Source organism: Micromesistius poutassou (genome assembly GCF_964030765.1).
Source record: "Micromesistius poutassou genome assembly, chromosome: 2".
Classification (NCBI taxonomy): domain Eukaryota; kingdom Metazoa; phylum Chordata; class Actinopteri; order Gadiformes; family Gadidae; genus Micromesistius; species Micromesistius poutassou.
Window position 1 is genome coordinate 1,190,680 of NC_140272.1, and position 14,173 is coordinate 1,204,852.

Consider the following 14,173-nt stretch of genomic DNA (forward strand, 5'->3'; position numbering starts at 1 on the left):
CAGGGGGGATGTAAGTGTGTGTGTGTGTGTGTGTGTGTGTGTGTGTGTGTGTGTGTGTGTGTGTGTGTGTGTGTGTGTGTGTGCGTGTGTGCGTGTGTAACCTGCGTGCGTGCGTGCGTGCGTGTGTGTGTGTGTGTGTGCATGAATGTAAATCAGGGGGATGTGTGTGTGTGTGTGTGTGTGTGTGTGTGTGTGTGTGTGTGTGTGTGTGTGTGTGTGTGTGTGTGTGTGTGTGTGTGTGTGTGTGTGTGTGTGTGTGCTTATGGGCTTGTTCCATGGAGTAAGGCAGTTAACTTCAATCGCTTTCTAATTGAGGTATTCATTTTTAATGTGGGCCTTTGTGCTTTGGACCCCTCCCATATATTTCCAGGGAACCATTTATTTCATTATGAAGTTTACTACTTTTTATTGTAGCATACAGATTCCGGGATTATTGTCAACTATTGTGGTTTCCTGATGTTCAATGCATGTAGCGCTACTAAAAAGCAAAGATTTTACTGCCTAATAAAAATATATTAATTTTAAATGTGTACGATTTATTTTGTAAATTATAAGATTGCTTGATGCCAAAACACAAACAGATAATAAAGTCGACGCCGCAGTCTGTGATCAAAAATACAACAGCGCCATCCAGCGGTATTCGGTAATCGGTACTGTGCTTAAAGCAGCGAAAAAGAAATAATGCAATGCATGCCGCCACATAGGTATGTTAACTAACCATATGGCAACAACACATGTAATGATACTGTATTAATGCAACTAATTGAGGCTAATAATAATAAGAGAATAGGCTAAATGTTCATATCATTTTCAATCTATATTGTTGTTATTAGGTTTTGTTTTGTTTGAAATGTGCTCTAAAAACACATTCTGGCATGTATATGGTCATTTTAATACTACAGGGATCGAGGTGGATTGTACTGACTCCAAAGCAGCATAGAAAATTGGGAGGGGAGGGGTGATGGGCAGTGTTGGAAAAAATCTAACATTTAGGATGGAGCTGCCTTAAGTTACATAACTTGCCTAAAGGGTTCGTAGGCCTACATCAGAACGCCTCATTTATTTAGTCGCTGATAAGACCCCATTTTGACAGGACTCTGGAGGGTTATAGTAGGCACTGTAAAATCCTAAATCCAAAAAAGATATGCCTATACCATAAGCTAGGCATAAGCGAAGCAGAATGGCATGATGTAGCCAAAAGCAACTCTGCTATTGATGTGTTACAAAGGTGAAGCTAAGCCATGTATGTCTGCACGGGTTTACACTCCACAGGGAGCTAAATATTCAAAATATCCTGGCTTTGTGGACTCGTGCCTGACCTTAAGAGTAGGCTAAGCCTCTTCATATCATATTAGGAGAACCTTTCTAGTCACGTAATGTGTGGCGAGGGAACTGATTGCAATTCCATAGTGATGCTGTAAGCCTACTAGCTCTAAGTTATTACATTCAGTCTTACATAGTCCTTTCAATCATTATATAAAAAAATAAAATAAAAGTATCTTCAAGTCATTACTTGAAATATAGGCTAATAACAAAAAGAATGAAGGAAAGAATGACTGCATAATAGCCTCTATATGTTTCTTCATACATTTTATTTCATACACCTTGGGTCTGAATATTAAATTATACTGACGGCTGGTAATAATATAAGCCTAATGTTATTATAGAGTGACAGTCATAATATTTTGCATGACGTGATGTCCTAATCCTTTTCCGTGTGTAGCCTAGTGACTGTTATGAACAATTAATGCGCACGAGTTCAACCCTCTGCTAATCTGCCCAATTCGTCTTTCCATTGGTGGGTCACCGTCCATCTAATCCCGCAAACACATGTTATATAAAACAGCTATCCAATCCAGAGTCGCGCTGATAAAAGCAGCTGATGATGGCCCAGGCTTGGCACTCTGCCATTGATGCTGTTTGTGTGACACGAGACCTTGCATTATTCACATGATGTTTTTTTTACTGGACCTACTACGGATGCTGGTCGAGTTATTCTTCTCCATCCTGAGCGCCGTAGTGCGGACCTTTCTCCGGCCGAGGTTGAAGTGCATCGACGGGGAGCTCTGCCTCATCACGGGTGCCGGGGGCGCGCTGGGGCGGCTGTTCGCTCTGGAGTTTGCCAAAGAGGGCGCGAACCTTGTGCTCTGGGACTGCAACCAGGCCGCGAATGAGCGGACGGCCGAGCTCGCGCGGGAAAAGGGGGTCAAAGTGTACACGCACACGGTTGATCTTTCCCGTCGTCAGGATATCTATGAGGCCGCGGAGAAGGTGAGGCTCGATGTCGGCGATGTCACGATATTGCTGAACAACGCCGGGGTCGTGGCGGGACGGCGGCTGCTCGAGTGCCCAGATGAGCTGTTGGAGAGGACTCTGCTGGTGAACTGTCACGCTCTCTTTTGGGTAAGGGGACGACTGCGGATTTTATATGCACTTATATAGGCCTATATTAAACCCAGTGTGCTGATATAGCGCAAGATCGTGTGCGTAAGGGTGTGGCTAGGAACACGTGATGGTAAAACATAAGAAATTCAGAGTTAGGAGTTATGCAACAGCGAGTTTGTGCACTCATTTGAGAGAGAGAGAGAGAGAGAGAGAGACACACACACACACACACACACACACACACACACACACACACACACACACACACACACACACACACACACACACACACACACACACACACACACACACACACACACACACACACACACACACACACACACACACACACACACAGTGAGAGGGAGTGAGAGAGAGAGACAGTGAAAGAGAGAGAGAGAGAGAGAAAGAGATACGCAGTGGGAGATGGAGTGAGAGAGAGAGTGAGAGAAACACACAGTGAGAGAGTGATATGTCTCACTCTCAGTATGAGAGTGAGACAGTGAGAGCTGTCCTGAGGCGTGCTGGCTCAGGGAGGTGATACCTTAGAGTCATGGTTATTTCCCCTTCCAACAGATGACAAAGGCCTTCCTGCCTCAGATGAAAGCACAGAACCACGGCCACATCGTAACCATCGCCAGCGCCCTCGGTCTGTTCAGCACTGCGTGTGTAGAAGTAAGACAGTGTGATATGATTTTCACATACTTCACATACGAACTGGATAATATGAGGACAGTGCCAAAGTAATAAACAACCTCCCAAAATAGGAATACCTGTTCATCTTCTCATGCTTTTTTCTCTCAGGACTACTGCGCCAGCAAATTTGGCGCCGTTGGGTTCCACGAGTCCCTGGCCCACGATCTGCACGCGGAGAACCTGAGCGGCATTAAAACCACGCTGGTCTGCCCGTACATCGTAGACACAGGCATGTTCGAGGGCTGTGAGATCAGGTAAACGCATCTGTTGAAAGGTGACGTATTACACCACCGGGTGTGAGTGTGATTGGCCGTCACAAGCCGTTTGGAAAATCGGCCTCTTCTGACATCACAAGTGGGCGGGTCCATGTGTGCTGGATAGCTGAGCAACGTTGACTACAGTCCACCGGGCAGGCTGGTGGACTGATCTGTCCAGCACACATCTAGGTGGACACGCCCACTTGTGATGTCAGAAGGGGCCGATTTTCAAAAAACGGCTTGTAGCGGCTAATCACACTCACACCTATAATATATATAATAATATATCACCTTTAAGTTGAATATAGTGACATGTTTCGGAAACGTAACTCAACGCGGGTTCTGCCCGACTCCTCCCCCCCAGGGAAGAGCTGCGGAGCCTGATCCCCCCGCTGGACCCCCTCTACACCGTGAAGCAGGCCATGAACGCCGTCCTCGCAGAGCAGCAGATGATATGCATTCCTCGCCTTATGTACATTCCATTGCTGACACGCGCGTGAGTACGACTGCAAGTGGCTTTCTTTACTCCCCCAACCCATGATGCGACGTAAGTCGAAACGTGCGGTTACAAACTGTGAACTGCAGATCGCCCCAACTGGATTAAAGAGCGGCCAACAACCAGCCAATGGCATGGCACGGCACTTTGGCCCAGTTTGCAGGCAGCACCCTTACACACCACATAACGCAGACATTGCACATAGCCTTGCAAGGTGTACCCAGGAGACACCAGGGATTGGCACTTAATGTACGCACCTATTGTATGTCGTACTTAGTTATAGTACTTAGTTGTGTAGCATCTTATCCTAGCAACAGTGTCTTGTTGTATAAGGGGAATGGGTTAACCTAGTGATTGTTAGTGCTTGGCACATGGTTCTATAAACATCCCTAATGTACCGACAGCGATATTGTTTCACCTTCATCTGACAAATGTACTTGTAATTGTAAGTCGCTTTGGATGAAAGCATCTGCTAAATGGCCTAACTGATTTGGATTATGCTCTGCCAATAATTACAACAAACAGGTAAACTCACGTCATGCTCAAGTCTTTTCATCCCCGTCTCTAGGCTGCTGCCTTGGGAAGCCAACGTTGCCACATACCGCTTCATGGGAGGGGACAGGTGCATGATGCCCTTCATCAAAAACATGGAAATGAAAGCAGCCAAAGACCAAGTCAAAACCTCCTAGCGGCTTTCTGTTGAGGCCGCGCCAGACCAAACCAAAGCCTCCATATTCAAGAAACTGAATAAAAAGTGAACGTCAAATGTGTTTACACAAGAAATGTATGAATATTTCAGACAATAGGGAATACGTTTTTAATGATTCAATGTACTCATCCGACTGAATACCTTTATTATAAACGAATACACTAACCAAATCGGGAAAGTTATTTTCCTACGGTATAGAGATCAAATGCTTAAAGTGCTGGGATGTTCAGTTAAAAAGGTGTATGAAATCAATATAAAAGAGTCAAAAGGCCAGGCTCTATACAAGTGCTTCTCTTTAATCACAATAACAGACAGTGCCAAAATGAAGGACGAACACACAAGGGACATGCAAAAAGCGATGAGAAATTATATTTTGGAAGACTTGGGAGTCTTCGACAGAAGTGTGAAGCAATCCGATGAAATTGGATCGGAAACCAAACCTCTTCAAATGGTTGTTTCAGAATACTGAGTCAATTCATTTCAGTTGATCTTGAACAGTGAACACACTTGATATATCAAAAAATGATATACTAAAAATACCATGAATTAACTCTGCTCTGCAATTTCTACAGCACACGCAGTCCCAAACAAACCAGAAAATCGAACTCAAGTCAAATTTAATTTCTTCCCGTTTTTTCGTTGCACTCCATTTTTTAAAAGCTCATTAAAAAAAGATAACAGGGAACGAATCCAAGCAGAACAAGCCGCATCCCCATAAATCCATCCCACGTCAAACTCCACCAGTGTAGTCCGAAGAGCTTTTAGTTGAAACAGACGCTTGCTCTGTGCGCAAGCGTGCGTTCTGGTCTAGCCGAGAAGCGGTGGTTCTAAACCAGCTGCACCGACGCAGCCAGCAGGTATCCCTGCAGGAACTGAAGGGCGTCTGCGTTCAGGCTGGTGCTCAGCATGGAGGGAACCTGGGAGAGAGGAGCGAGAGGTCAACACTCAAACCTGCCACCAGCCACCCATCGTTTGACAGCACGTGAACTCATCCTACCGGGTCCCAGACCGGGGTTTCCCAGAGAAAGTCTGTTAAGGTGGTGGGGTTTTGTATAATATTTAAAAAAATATTAAATCTCAATCATTTAATAATATTTTTATTTCGTAGTTAAAGCGGCAGGCGTGTTTTGCTTAGGCGGCCGCCCAAGCTGTAAGGGGCTGTGGGGGAACCCCGTAAAAACCGTACCCGGCCGGGGAAAGCGGTGGACAGCTTGTGAAGGGACTGGGCCAGCAGGATCTTGGGGTTGCCCATGGAGTCTCCGATGGGGTCGTGCTCCTTCTTGCCGGCGAAGGCCAGCTGGGAGAAGGCCGTCTGGTAGCCCGGGGTGTCCTCGATGTCGATGAAGTGCTCGTCGTCCGGCGTGCTGTCGTCCTCCGGCAGCTCGAAGAAGCCGATGAGGGCCTGGAGCAGCGGGGTCCTGGCGGGGGAAGAACAACAGACACATGGGACTCACAGGCCGCGTCGCGTACAGTTCTACGCCAATAGGTGGAGCCTTGTCCATCCAAACAAGACAGAACATTCTCTTGTCTTGGGTTCTTTACATTCTGTCATTCATCAGATATCTGACATTTTTGATAGACAAGGAGATGAACTGAAGTTTAAGTTACCAATGATGCTTAACACGGGAAACAACTAAACAAAATCGTTCATATTATCCATGTGGACATTTTATTTGATCGTCTTGTTTATGTTGTATGTGTATGCCGTGTGTGACGTCTTCAAGCTACTGTGACTTTGAATTTCTCCTGGGGATCAATAAAGTATACATCTATCTATCTCTAGCCATGTCCTGGTAGAAGTTTGGGATAATAAAGCCTTGACAGCGTGACTTTAAAGTGTGCCGGGCGGTGTTTTGCCGGGTCCGTTTCTAACCAGAGCTTGGTGTATTCCGTGTCCATCATGGCGGGACACTCCGTGAGGATTTTTGTGATGCCCACGGCGCAGATCTTCTTCTCCACGGGGCCCGAGACCTTCTGTACGTCCGGAATGATGATCTTCTCCAGGACCATGCCAAACATCCTGAGACAACACGCAGCAGGGTCAACCTCGCACACCAACATAACGGTGTTTATGACGTCCACATTAGGTTTATACTTTACAGCGTCGGCCCGTCTGCACTCACTTTGGCTGGATGCTGTCAAAGATCTCCTGCAGGGCGATGGCTCCGTATTTGACACCGAAGAGGTTGATAAACACCAAGAAACCTGGAGTGGAGAATACCGGAACAGTCAAGCAGTAATCTATCACAGATTACAACCATGTGTCACACTGCCTTGAATAGTCCAAAAGATACACGGTATTGCTTACCGAACAAAGTAGTCTTACATTTACAATATTAAAGCGTTAGGGTTTGTGATCTGCTCTGCTATCTTACAAAAATCTAAAATATTAAAACAGGGGAAGCTCGAAAAGTACTGCATTCCTGATTTCTCAAGTCAGTTGATCAAAATGAATAGCCATAGCTGTGCATAACTTTTGTTGGATTTAAACAAAATAAAACAAAAAAGAAACATTAGATGTGAGCTGCCCTTCTATTCATTGAATTGAGCATGAACGCAGCTACAGTCTCCTTACTTTTGATGAACTTGGTGGTTTTGGAGCTCTGTAGCCTTTGGAAGAGCAGAATGAAGATCTGTTTCCTGTATTGCATGATGGATTCTCTGCCAAAAACAAAGGGAGAAATGAGAAGAAAGTAAGGATCTCATCACGATTGATTTCCATCGAGTATTCCTTCAAGTATTCCAGCAATTCACCCTCTCACAATCTACTGATTGGGTTTCCGTGAATGACTCACGGGGGCATGTGCTCAATGATGCTGTTGAGGAGGTAGAAGCCCTGGTGGTCATTGGCCTTGGAGGCAATAAGCTTCTGGAAGACTCCGAGCAGTCCGGGCTAAAGGGAAAACACCAAACACCAAATTAATATATGTTAAGGGGAGACAGAGCCTTCTCCGTTGCTGCCCCTACCCTCTGGAATTCCCTCCCCAAACACATCCGTGACTGCAATGACCTCATACTATTCAAATCACTGCTCAAAACACACCTGTTCCATTCTGCCTATAATTCTTAACCACTACTTTCCTAATTCTGTTTTTGTTCTGTCTGACTGTTGTATTGTGCTGTTCTATTTACAATGTATCTACTTTTCTGCGTTTTCTTGTGTTTCTGTGTTTTTAAATGTATTTTAATTACTTATTTTTCATCCTCATCTGTAAAGTGTCTTTGAGTGATTGAAAAGCGCTTCCAAATAAAATGTATTATTATTATTATTATTATTATTATTATTATTAATAAACTACCATAAAATGTAAACCAAACAAGCCAACATTCCGTTACGAGCATGACTTACGATTTTGTCTGCAGCCGAGCTGGCGATGGTGGGAGCGCCCTTCTCGAGGTAGGCCTGGAGCAGGCGCACCAGAGGGGGGATGTTCCCAGCTCGCTCCCACAGCGCGGGCTGCAGCAGGTGGGGGAACAGAGCCATGTAGGACGAGGGGATGGAGTCCGAGTGGATCTCCAGGAGCAGGGACATCACCTGGAACACGTACGGGACAAATTCTGCACGAGAGGGGGACAGAACGGAGACATTTGTACGGACATTTCTCAACAGTCTTGTTCAGTACGATTCTACGCCAATAGGTGGCGCCCTGTCTATCAAAACAAGACATGCTTTACACCAGACAGAAAGGGTCTCTTCTCTTTGGTTCTTTAAATTGCAGTTTTTCATCAGATATGACATTTTTGACAGACAAGGAGATTGACTGAAGGTGAAGTTCCCAATGAGGCTCAACACTAAACAAAGAAATGCTAGCTCCAAGGACCCACCCTGGACATCGTTCTGAAGGATCTCCGTGAACACGGGGAAGAGGGCCTCCTCAAAGCTGCCCACGGTGCTGGGGTTGGCCTTGCAGGTGATCCGGATGGACAGGCACAGGGACTCAAACAGGTAGTGGTTGAAGTGGGGCTTACTGGGATTCTGAAGGCAGGAGGAAAACCAAAACGAACACTTAGCCTCTTGGTACAGAAATGTCAATGTTGTTGGTCGGACGGACATGAAGAGTCAGTGTGGATTACCTTGCTGACTAAGAGCAGCTTTTGCGTGAGCTGATCGATCAGCGTAGGGATGTAGGGGACGATGGCTTCTTGCAGGAGGGAGAAGCTGCGCATGATGGCTTTCAAAATAAACCAAAAGGGAAAAGAATGAGTAAAGGCACAACAGACGGGGGTATTTGATAGGATTCAACCGTTGGTTTAGAGTGCCCCTGTACTACCTTTCATGATATATTCATTCTCTGCAGAGCCGGGCAGGGAGAGGGCCTTGAACAGATTGTTGAGCAGCTGTGATGTGAACGGAGCCATCTCTAACGGTGTGATCCTGAAAGACACAGAGGGAGCTTCAGCCAAGAGATCTTGGAACCATCACATGTATATATACACACAAATAAAAGGAGGGTTGTCCTGTAGAGTTCATAATACTTGGGTTACTGGCCAGTCTGCAGATCAGGGAAGCGGGTTTAACTACAACATAACGTCTACCCAGCGGCCTTCACTAGAGACATTTGTCATTTAGAGATCTACATTAAAATGTCCCGAATGGAAACACAGACGATGAAATGGGCTCAATACTTGAAACTCAATAGTGCTACTTTAGTTCCAGCTGAACCAGTGGTGCTTACAGGGTAGAGTTGTTGGGGCCCCTCATGGTGAACAGCCGCTCCAGGGCATGGGCAGCGTACGTGTGCTCCACCGCACTCTCGGCCTCCAGGTGAGCCATGAGCAGAGGCACCGCCTGGAGAAGCTGCTCCTTGGGGAGCTGTGATGACACGCCACACCGGTCATTCCACTTGTAGGGTTGTAGGCTTGAATGCAGGGTGAATCATTGTGGATGTAGGGGATACCATACCTGGCTTCTGAAGATCATGACGTATTTGATGGCGTCTGCCTTCAGCACCGGGAACTCATTTACTAGAATAGAAAAGATAGATAGAACGATGTGGTAGTTACCTCGCTTGTACAAAAAGCTCTTCCATCCGTTGGGGCAAACATCATCTGAGGAACCTTGAATTCTAAATAAGAGTTACAGTTTCAAAAGACTGAGTGTTCTCTTACCATTTGGTGATTTCAAGTCTGTGATGATGTGGTTGACAAAGAATTCTGTTAGGTTCACCAGCTCGTTGGCTTGTGTAATTCCATGCTGAAAAAAAACATCAATTTTAAATTCCTCCAGCATTACCAGGACAATGGTAGAAACATGGTTTCTGATATCGCCAGCACATCGCCAGAGGATGAAAGGGCGAGCGTACCTTTTGTGTCTGAGCTTTAGATGCTAGCGACGTGACGAGATAAATAGCAGCGTCTTTATGCTTCCAGTTCATGCTGGGGTTTTTGGCGTACTCTGCCAACATGGAGTTCACGTAGCCCGAAAAGATCGCTGTGACTGGACCCTCAAAGAATTTACACAGGCCCCGCACCAGGTCACAAGCGGCTCTGCGGCGGGTGTCGATGTCTGCAGCAGGACGGCAGGAGGGTCAGCACAAGAGGACCGGTGTATCTTGAACCATGTTTACAGAAGTAACCAAGAATAAGTAAAGTAAGAGGAATGTTTACCGGATCCTTCAAGGTCCCTACGGATGTACTCCTCTGAGTTGTCTTCGAAGGCCTCCTCGTCAGCACCTTGGAAATGATGAGAATCTAGTTATTCAGGACCACAAAGCACCGGAGCAAATAGACAAGACCACGCCCAACTATTGAAAAATGTGGCACTGGTTCGAAATAGTATCATCAAGTTAAAAAAAAAAACAACCCTGCTAGAATGACTCACTTCTAAACTCCATGTTGGGCACGATGACCTTCTCGCAAATGCTAGTGAGTGTGTTCTGGTCCTCAAAGAGATTCTTGTAGTGCGGCCTTTCACAAACAGAGGCCAAAAACTGGATGGCATTGCTCACGAGCTGTGTGACATACAAAGGGAATCATCAATGTAGAAACAACTTTTTATGAGAGAATATCTCGGGAGAAGCTGCCGGAAGCCTCACCAGGTCATACTTGACCTCCTGGCCGGTGGACACCAGAAGGTTCCAGATGGCGGTGACGAAGCGCGGCAGGTACGGCTGGAACTCCTCGTCGTACTTCTGAGCGTACAGAGCGGCGTTGTCGCAGATCTGAGACTTCAACATCTCCAGGAGACCAGCCTCTTCCTCGTCCTGTACGGCCATCAAGACAGAGGAACAAACTTGAGTTGTGTGACTTGTTTAAAGAATAAAAATAAACACCACACACAAAAAAGAAGAACTTACATCGGTCTGTAATAGCTTGTTATCCAAAGTCAACAGATTGTGGAAATTGGACATCCAGGTCTCCATATTGTCCTCAAAGAACTCTGGCAGATCCTGTGAAAAGGTAGGAGATTCACTGATCGAGGTCACAGAACAAAATAATTGCCTGCTGACAGGAAAAAAATGCTCAAACTAAAAAAAGCTAAACAAATAAATGTAAATACTGTTGGAGCATAGTACAGAGTTACATATTGTACCTTATACAACAGTTAGTTCCGACCGGTCCCAACCGAGCAATTTGATTGGACAACGAGACATTCCATAGTGCTGATATACAGTATAACAGCACTGGGACTTTTCACAGACATAATCACTCCGCTGTACGGGCGTTCTAATAACCGTTATTAGCTAACGTTACATCAGCTGTTAAATAGCCTATCTTAGATTGTGGCAAACTTTGCACGGTAAAGATGGACATATTTCCAAAAATAACATTTGATTTGAACTATGAATGGTCATCATCAGACTCGGAGGAGGACGAAGGGAAGGAAAGAGGCCTGGATACATCAGCGCAAACCAGGTGTGCTGATATGACATGTTTATGTACTGTATATGTGTTGCCTGGCAACAGCCTAGTCTCCCTTCAGTTGCGGAACTATTTTTGTTGGCGGAGCCGAATAAATGATTACTAAACAAACAAATCATAATCTCTTGTTTCTTATTACTGTTAACTAATAAAATGTGCTCGTAGCACTGTTGTATAAAAGCAATATCACACTCGAGGTCGTGCTGTTGTACTGTATATCAGCACGGTGTGATTATCTGCGGCACGAGGCCGCAGGCCGAGTGCCTACGACCGAATCACAGCCGTGCTGATATACAGTACAACAGCACTCCCTCTCGTGTGATATTGCTTAATTCAAAGCAACAACAAGATCGTCAAAACAAAAACCAAACCCACCTGGAAGTTGAGACTGTAGAAGAGCTTGGAGATGAGTGTGAGGGAGGAGAAGAGGACCTTCAGGGCGTTGATGTCTTTGGCGTGAGTCTGACACAACTCAATGGTGGCCTGAAACGTGGCGGACACAGAACGGTGAGGCTCAGGAGAACACACACAGGACAGTAACCCAGACACAAATAGTTCATTTGGATCTCATCCTGTATTACAAACCTTGAAGAGTTCAGTCAGAGGTGCGGCAAATGTGTCAAGGACCAGTTTGATTTCCAGCCAAAGCTCATTGGACTTAAACTCATGACGATACCTAAAAAGACAAAAAGGTTTGAGTTAGTTACAAGACAGAACTGTTGATCTCTTTACGTGAGATAATGTTTAGCACTTGTTTCTATGAATACCTTACTGTTCTGACAGCAATATATTGTTTCCCTTTCTTCTGACAAATGTACATATTGTAAGTCGCTTTGGATAAAAGCGTCTGCTAAATGCCCTAAATGCATACGTAGGTAAAGACTCGTAGTTATATTTTACCTCTTGAAGAGGGAATGTGCGGTTCGGAGGACTCCGTTAATGATATGGAAATCGCCACTTTGGAAGCGTGTGACCATCTCAGTCAAAAGGTCAGGCCACTTCTGGGGAAAGTCTTCTCTTCCAATAATGCTGATGGCGTCACTCAGCTGCAGTAAAGAAAAATAGTAAGAGCATGGTTAAACTTTTTACTTCAAGTTTACAAGGAATAACTCTTTAAATCCGAACGTAAAACACAACCATAATCAGACCTGTTTCTGAATTTGTTCCGGGCTCCTCAGCATCAAGTTCACGATGTTGGCTTTGACCGTCGTTCGGTCCGGATCAGAGATTTTGTTTTGTTCATCTTCGACCTTTCAAGTGAGGATGACAAACTTAGAAACTCTTACTTTGTTTATTTTAAAAAAACTATGCAAGTTGACTAAGTCAACATCACAAACATTGTCATCTAGTTCTGTTCATTTCCACTCACTATGCGCCAGTTCCTCTTGATGTAATTCTTGAATGTAACCGCAGCACAGACACGGATTACATTGTCCTGGGATTTCTCCAGTAAAGTCAGAAGCAGTACAGGGTAATTCTGATTTCCTTCAACCGACTCGAGGAACTTCTCAGCTGTGACACACAATCGCAAGGGGACAATAACAGTTAACTTCAGACCATATCCTAAATTTAAAGAGGCCTTATTGATTAACAATCAACATGGAAAGATTATGTTTGAAGGGTCTCTCACCTGGTCGTCTTACTAACGGATCTGGATCAAGCGTTTTCCTGAGGAACTCCATCAGGGATTGAAGGTTTGCATCATTTAAATCCATGATGATATCTACATTACCAGAGATAAAAAAAAAAAGAGGATATGATGTTCAGTATGTGCGGTACAGAGACCGGCCTGGACGCTGAACTTTTAAGTCATAGTAATCAGTGGGTCATCAACGGTGGGCCAGCTAGGCCCCACTGTTGATAACCCACTGATTACCATGATGCCGATGACAGCGTCATACACGGTATTTCTCGTGCATTTTAACAACTTAACATCGGTGTCAAAGCGAAAACTAAAGTGAGCACTTGTCACAATCCATTTTGTCTAGCCCTCCGCAAAGCACGTTAGCACCCTTGTGCACTGACTGGTTCCAGTTAGCTGCTACAAGTTAGAAGTTAGCTAGCCTGCTTGTTGTCTTGTTAAAACTAGCACGATTTCGCTATATCCAGTTCAAACACCTCATTTAAGACAGTGGTTGATGTCCTTAAACTTGTAGTGATTGAAAAAAAAATGCGACATAAATGAATGGCCTGATTTTCACTCAATCCGGATGCTAATGTTAGCGTAGCTTGCTAATTGACTTGGTTTTACTCCATGAAACCCGTTTACGTTCATAAAAGCGATGGCAAACTGTTCTTTGATGGCTTCAGTCCAGATCCGTGACTTTATTTAGTCATAAATAACTCAATATGATCCCCTACCGTGACTTGCTTGACTGTGAGTCAGCGTGGGATTGAGATGTGGTTGTGATGCTCTCAGTGCAGCCGGGCTTCACACGCCGATTTCAAAAACCCAGAGCGAGAGGAACTGCGCGGTCAGCTAGTGCGCACGCGCATTCCTCATAGGAACTCCGCCAGACACGCCCCTAACACGACACCACCTTCACCTATATTTACGTTTTGTTTCATGTTTGCCATAACAATATTAGACAGGCCTACTATACCATAGATATAATCAAATTAGATATGTCTACTGTGCCAGATATAATCCGATTCGTATGACTTTATATCGTATTCCCTTTGTCATACTTGAGATGAATGAGAAGACCTGTCTTTTTTTTTACTTTTTCTGTTCATAAACAATGCGTGCATTTAAATATCTTCAAAAAA

The 14,173-nt window shown here is 44.9% G+C and overlaps 2 protein-coding genes across 2 annotated transcripts; one reads left to right on the forward strand and one right to left on the reverse strand.

The window, feature by feature from the left end:
- Positions 1–1,950: 1,950 nt before the first annotated feature.
- Positions 1,951–4,523, forward strand: LOC311338775 (retinol dehydrogenase 10-B-like; the record flags this gene model as incomplete). Its single annotated transcript, XM_084464098.1, has 5 exons — positions 1,951–2,403; positions 2,962–3,060; positions 3,190–3,335; positions 3,703–3,834; positions 4,403–4,523. 5 exons carry the CDS (start codon positions 1,951–1,953, stop codon positions 4,521–4,523), a joined length of 951 nt encoding a protein of 316 aa, XP_084320224.1.
- Positions 4,524–4,818: 295 nt separating this feature from the next.
- cse1l (CSE1 chromosome segregation 1-like (yeast)) lies at positions 4,819–13,866 on the reverse strand. The gene is made up of 25 exons (XM_084464243.1): positions 13,766–13,866; positions 13,035–13,127; positions 12,774–12,916; positions 12,553–12,654; positions 12,305–12,450; positions 11,990–12,080; positions 11,780–11,887; positions 10,840–10,932; positions 10,579–10,746; positions 10,365–10,494; positions 10,151–10,216; positions 9,847–10,049; positions 9,653–9,737; positions 9,447–9,508; positions 9,220–9,356; positions 8,815–8,918; positions 8,618–8,715; positions 8,369–8,519; positions 7,893–8,101; positions 7,339–7,436; positions 7,119–7,204; positions 6,667–6,748; positions 6,417–6,563; positions 5,730–5,961; positions 4,819–5,460 (listed from the first exon to the last, which is right to left on the reverse strand). Exons 2-25 carry the CDS (start codon positions 13,117–13,119, stop codon positions 5,371–5,373), a joined length of 2,916 nt encoding a protein of 971 aa, XP_084320369.1. The 5' UTR covers positions 13,120–13,127; positions 13,766–13,866; the 3' UTR covers positions 4,819–5,370.
- Positions 13,867–14,173: the final 307 nt, after the last annotated feature.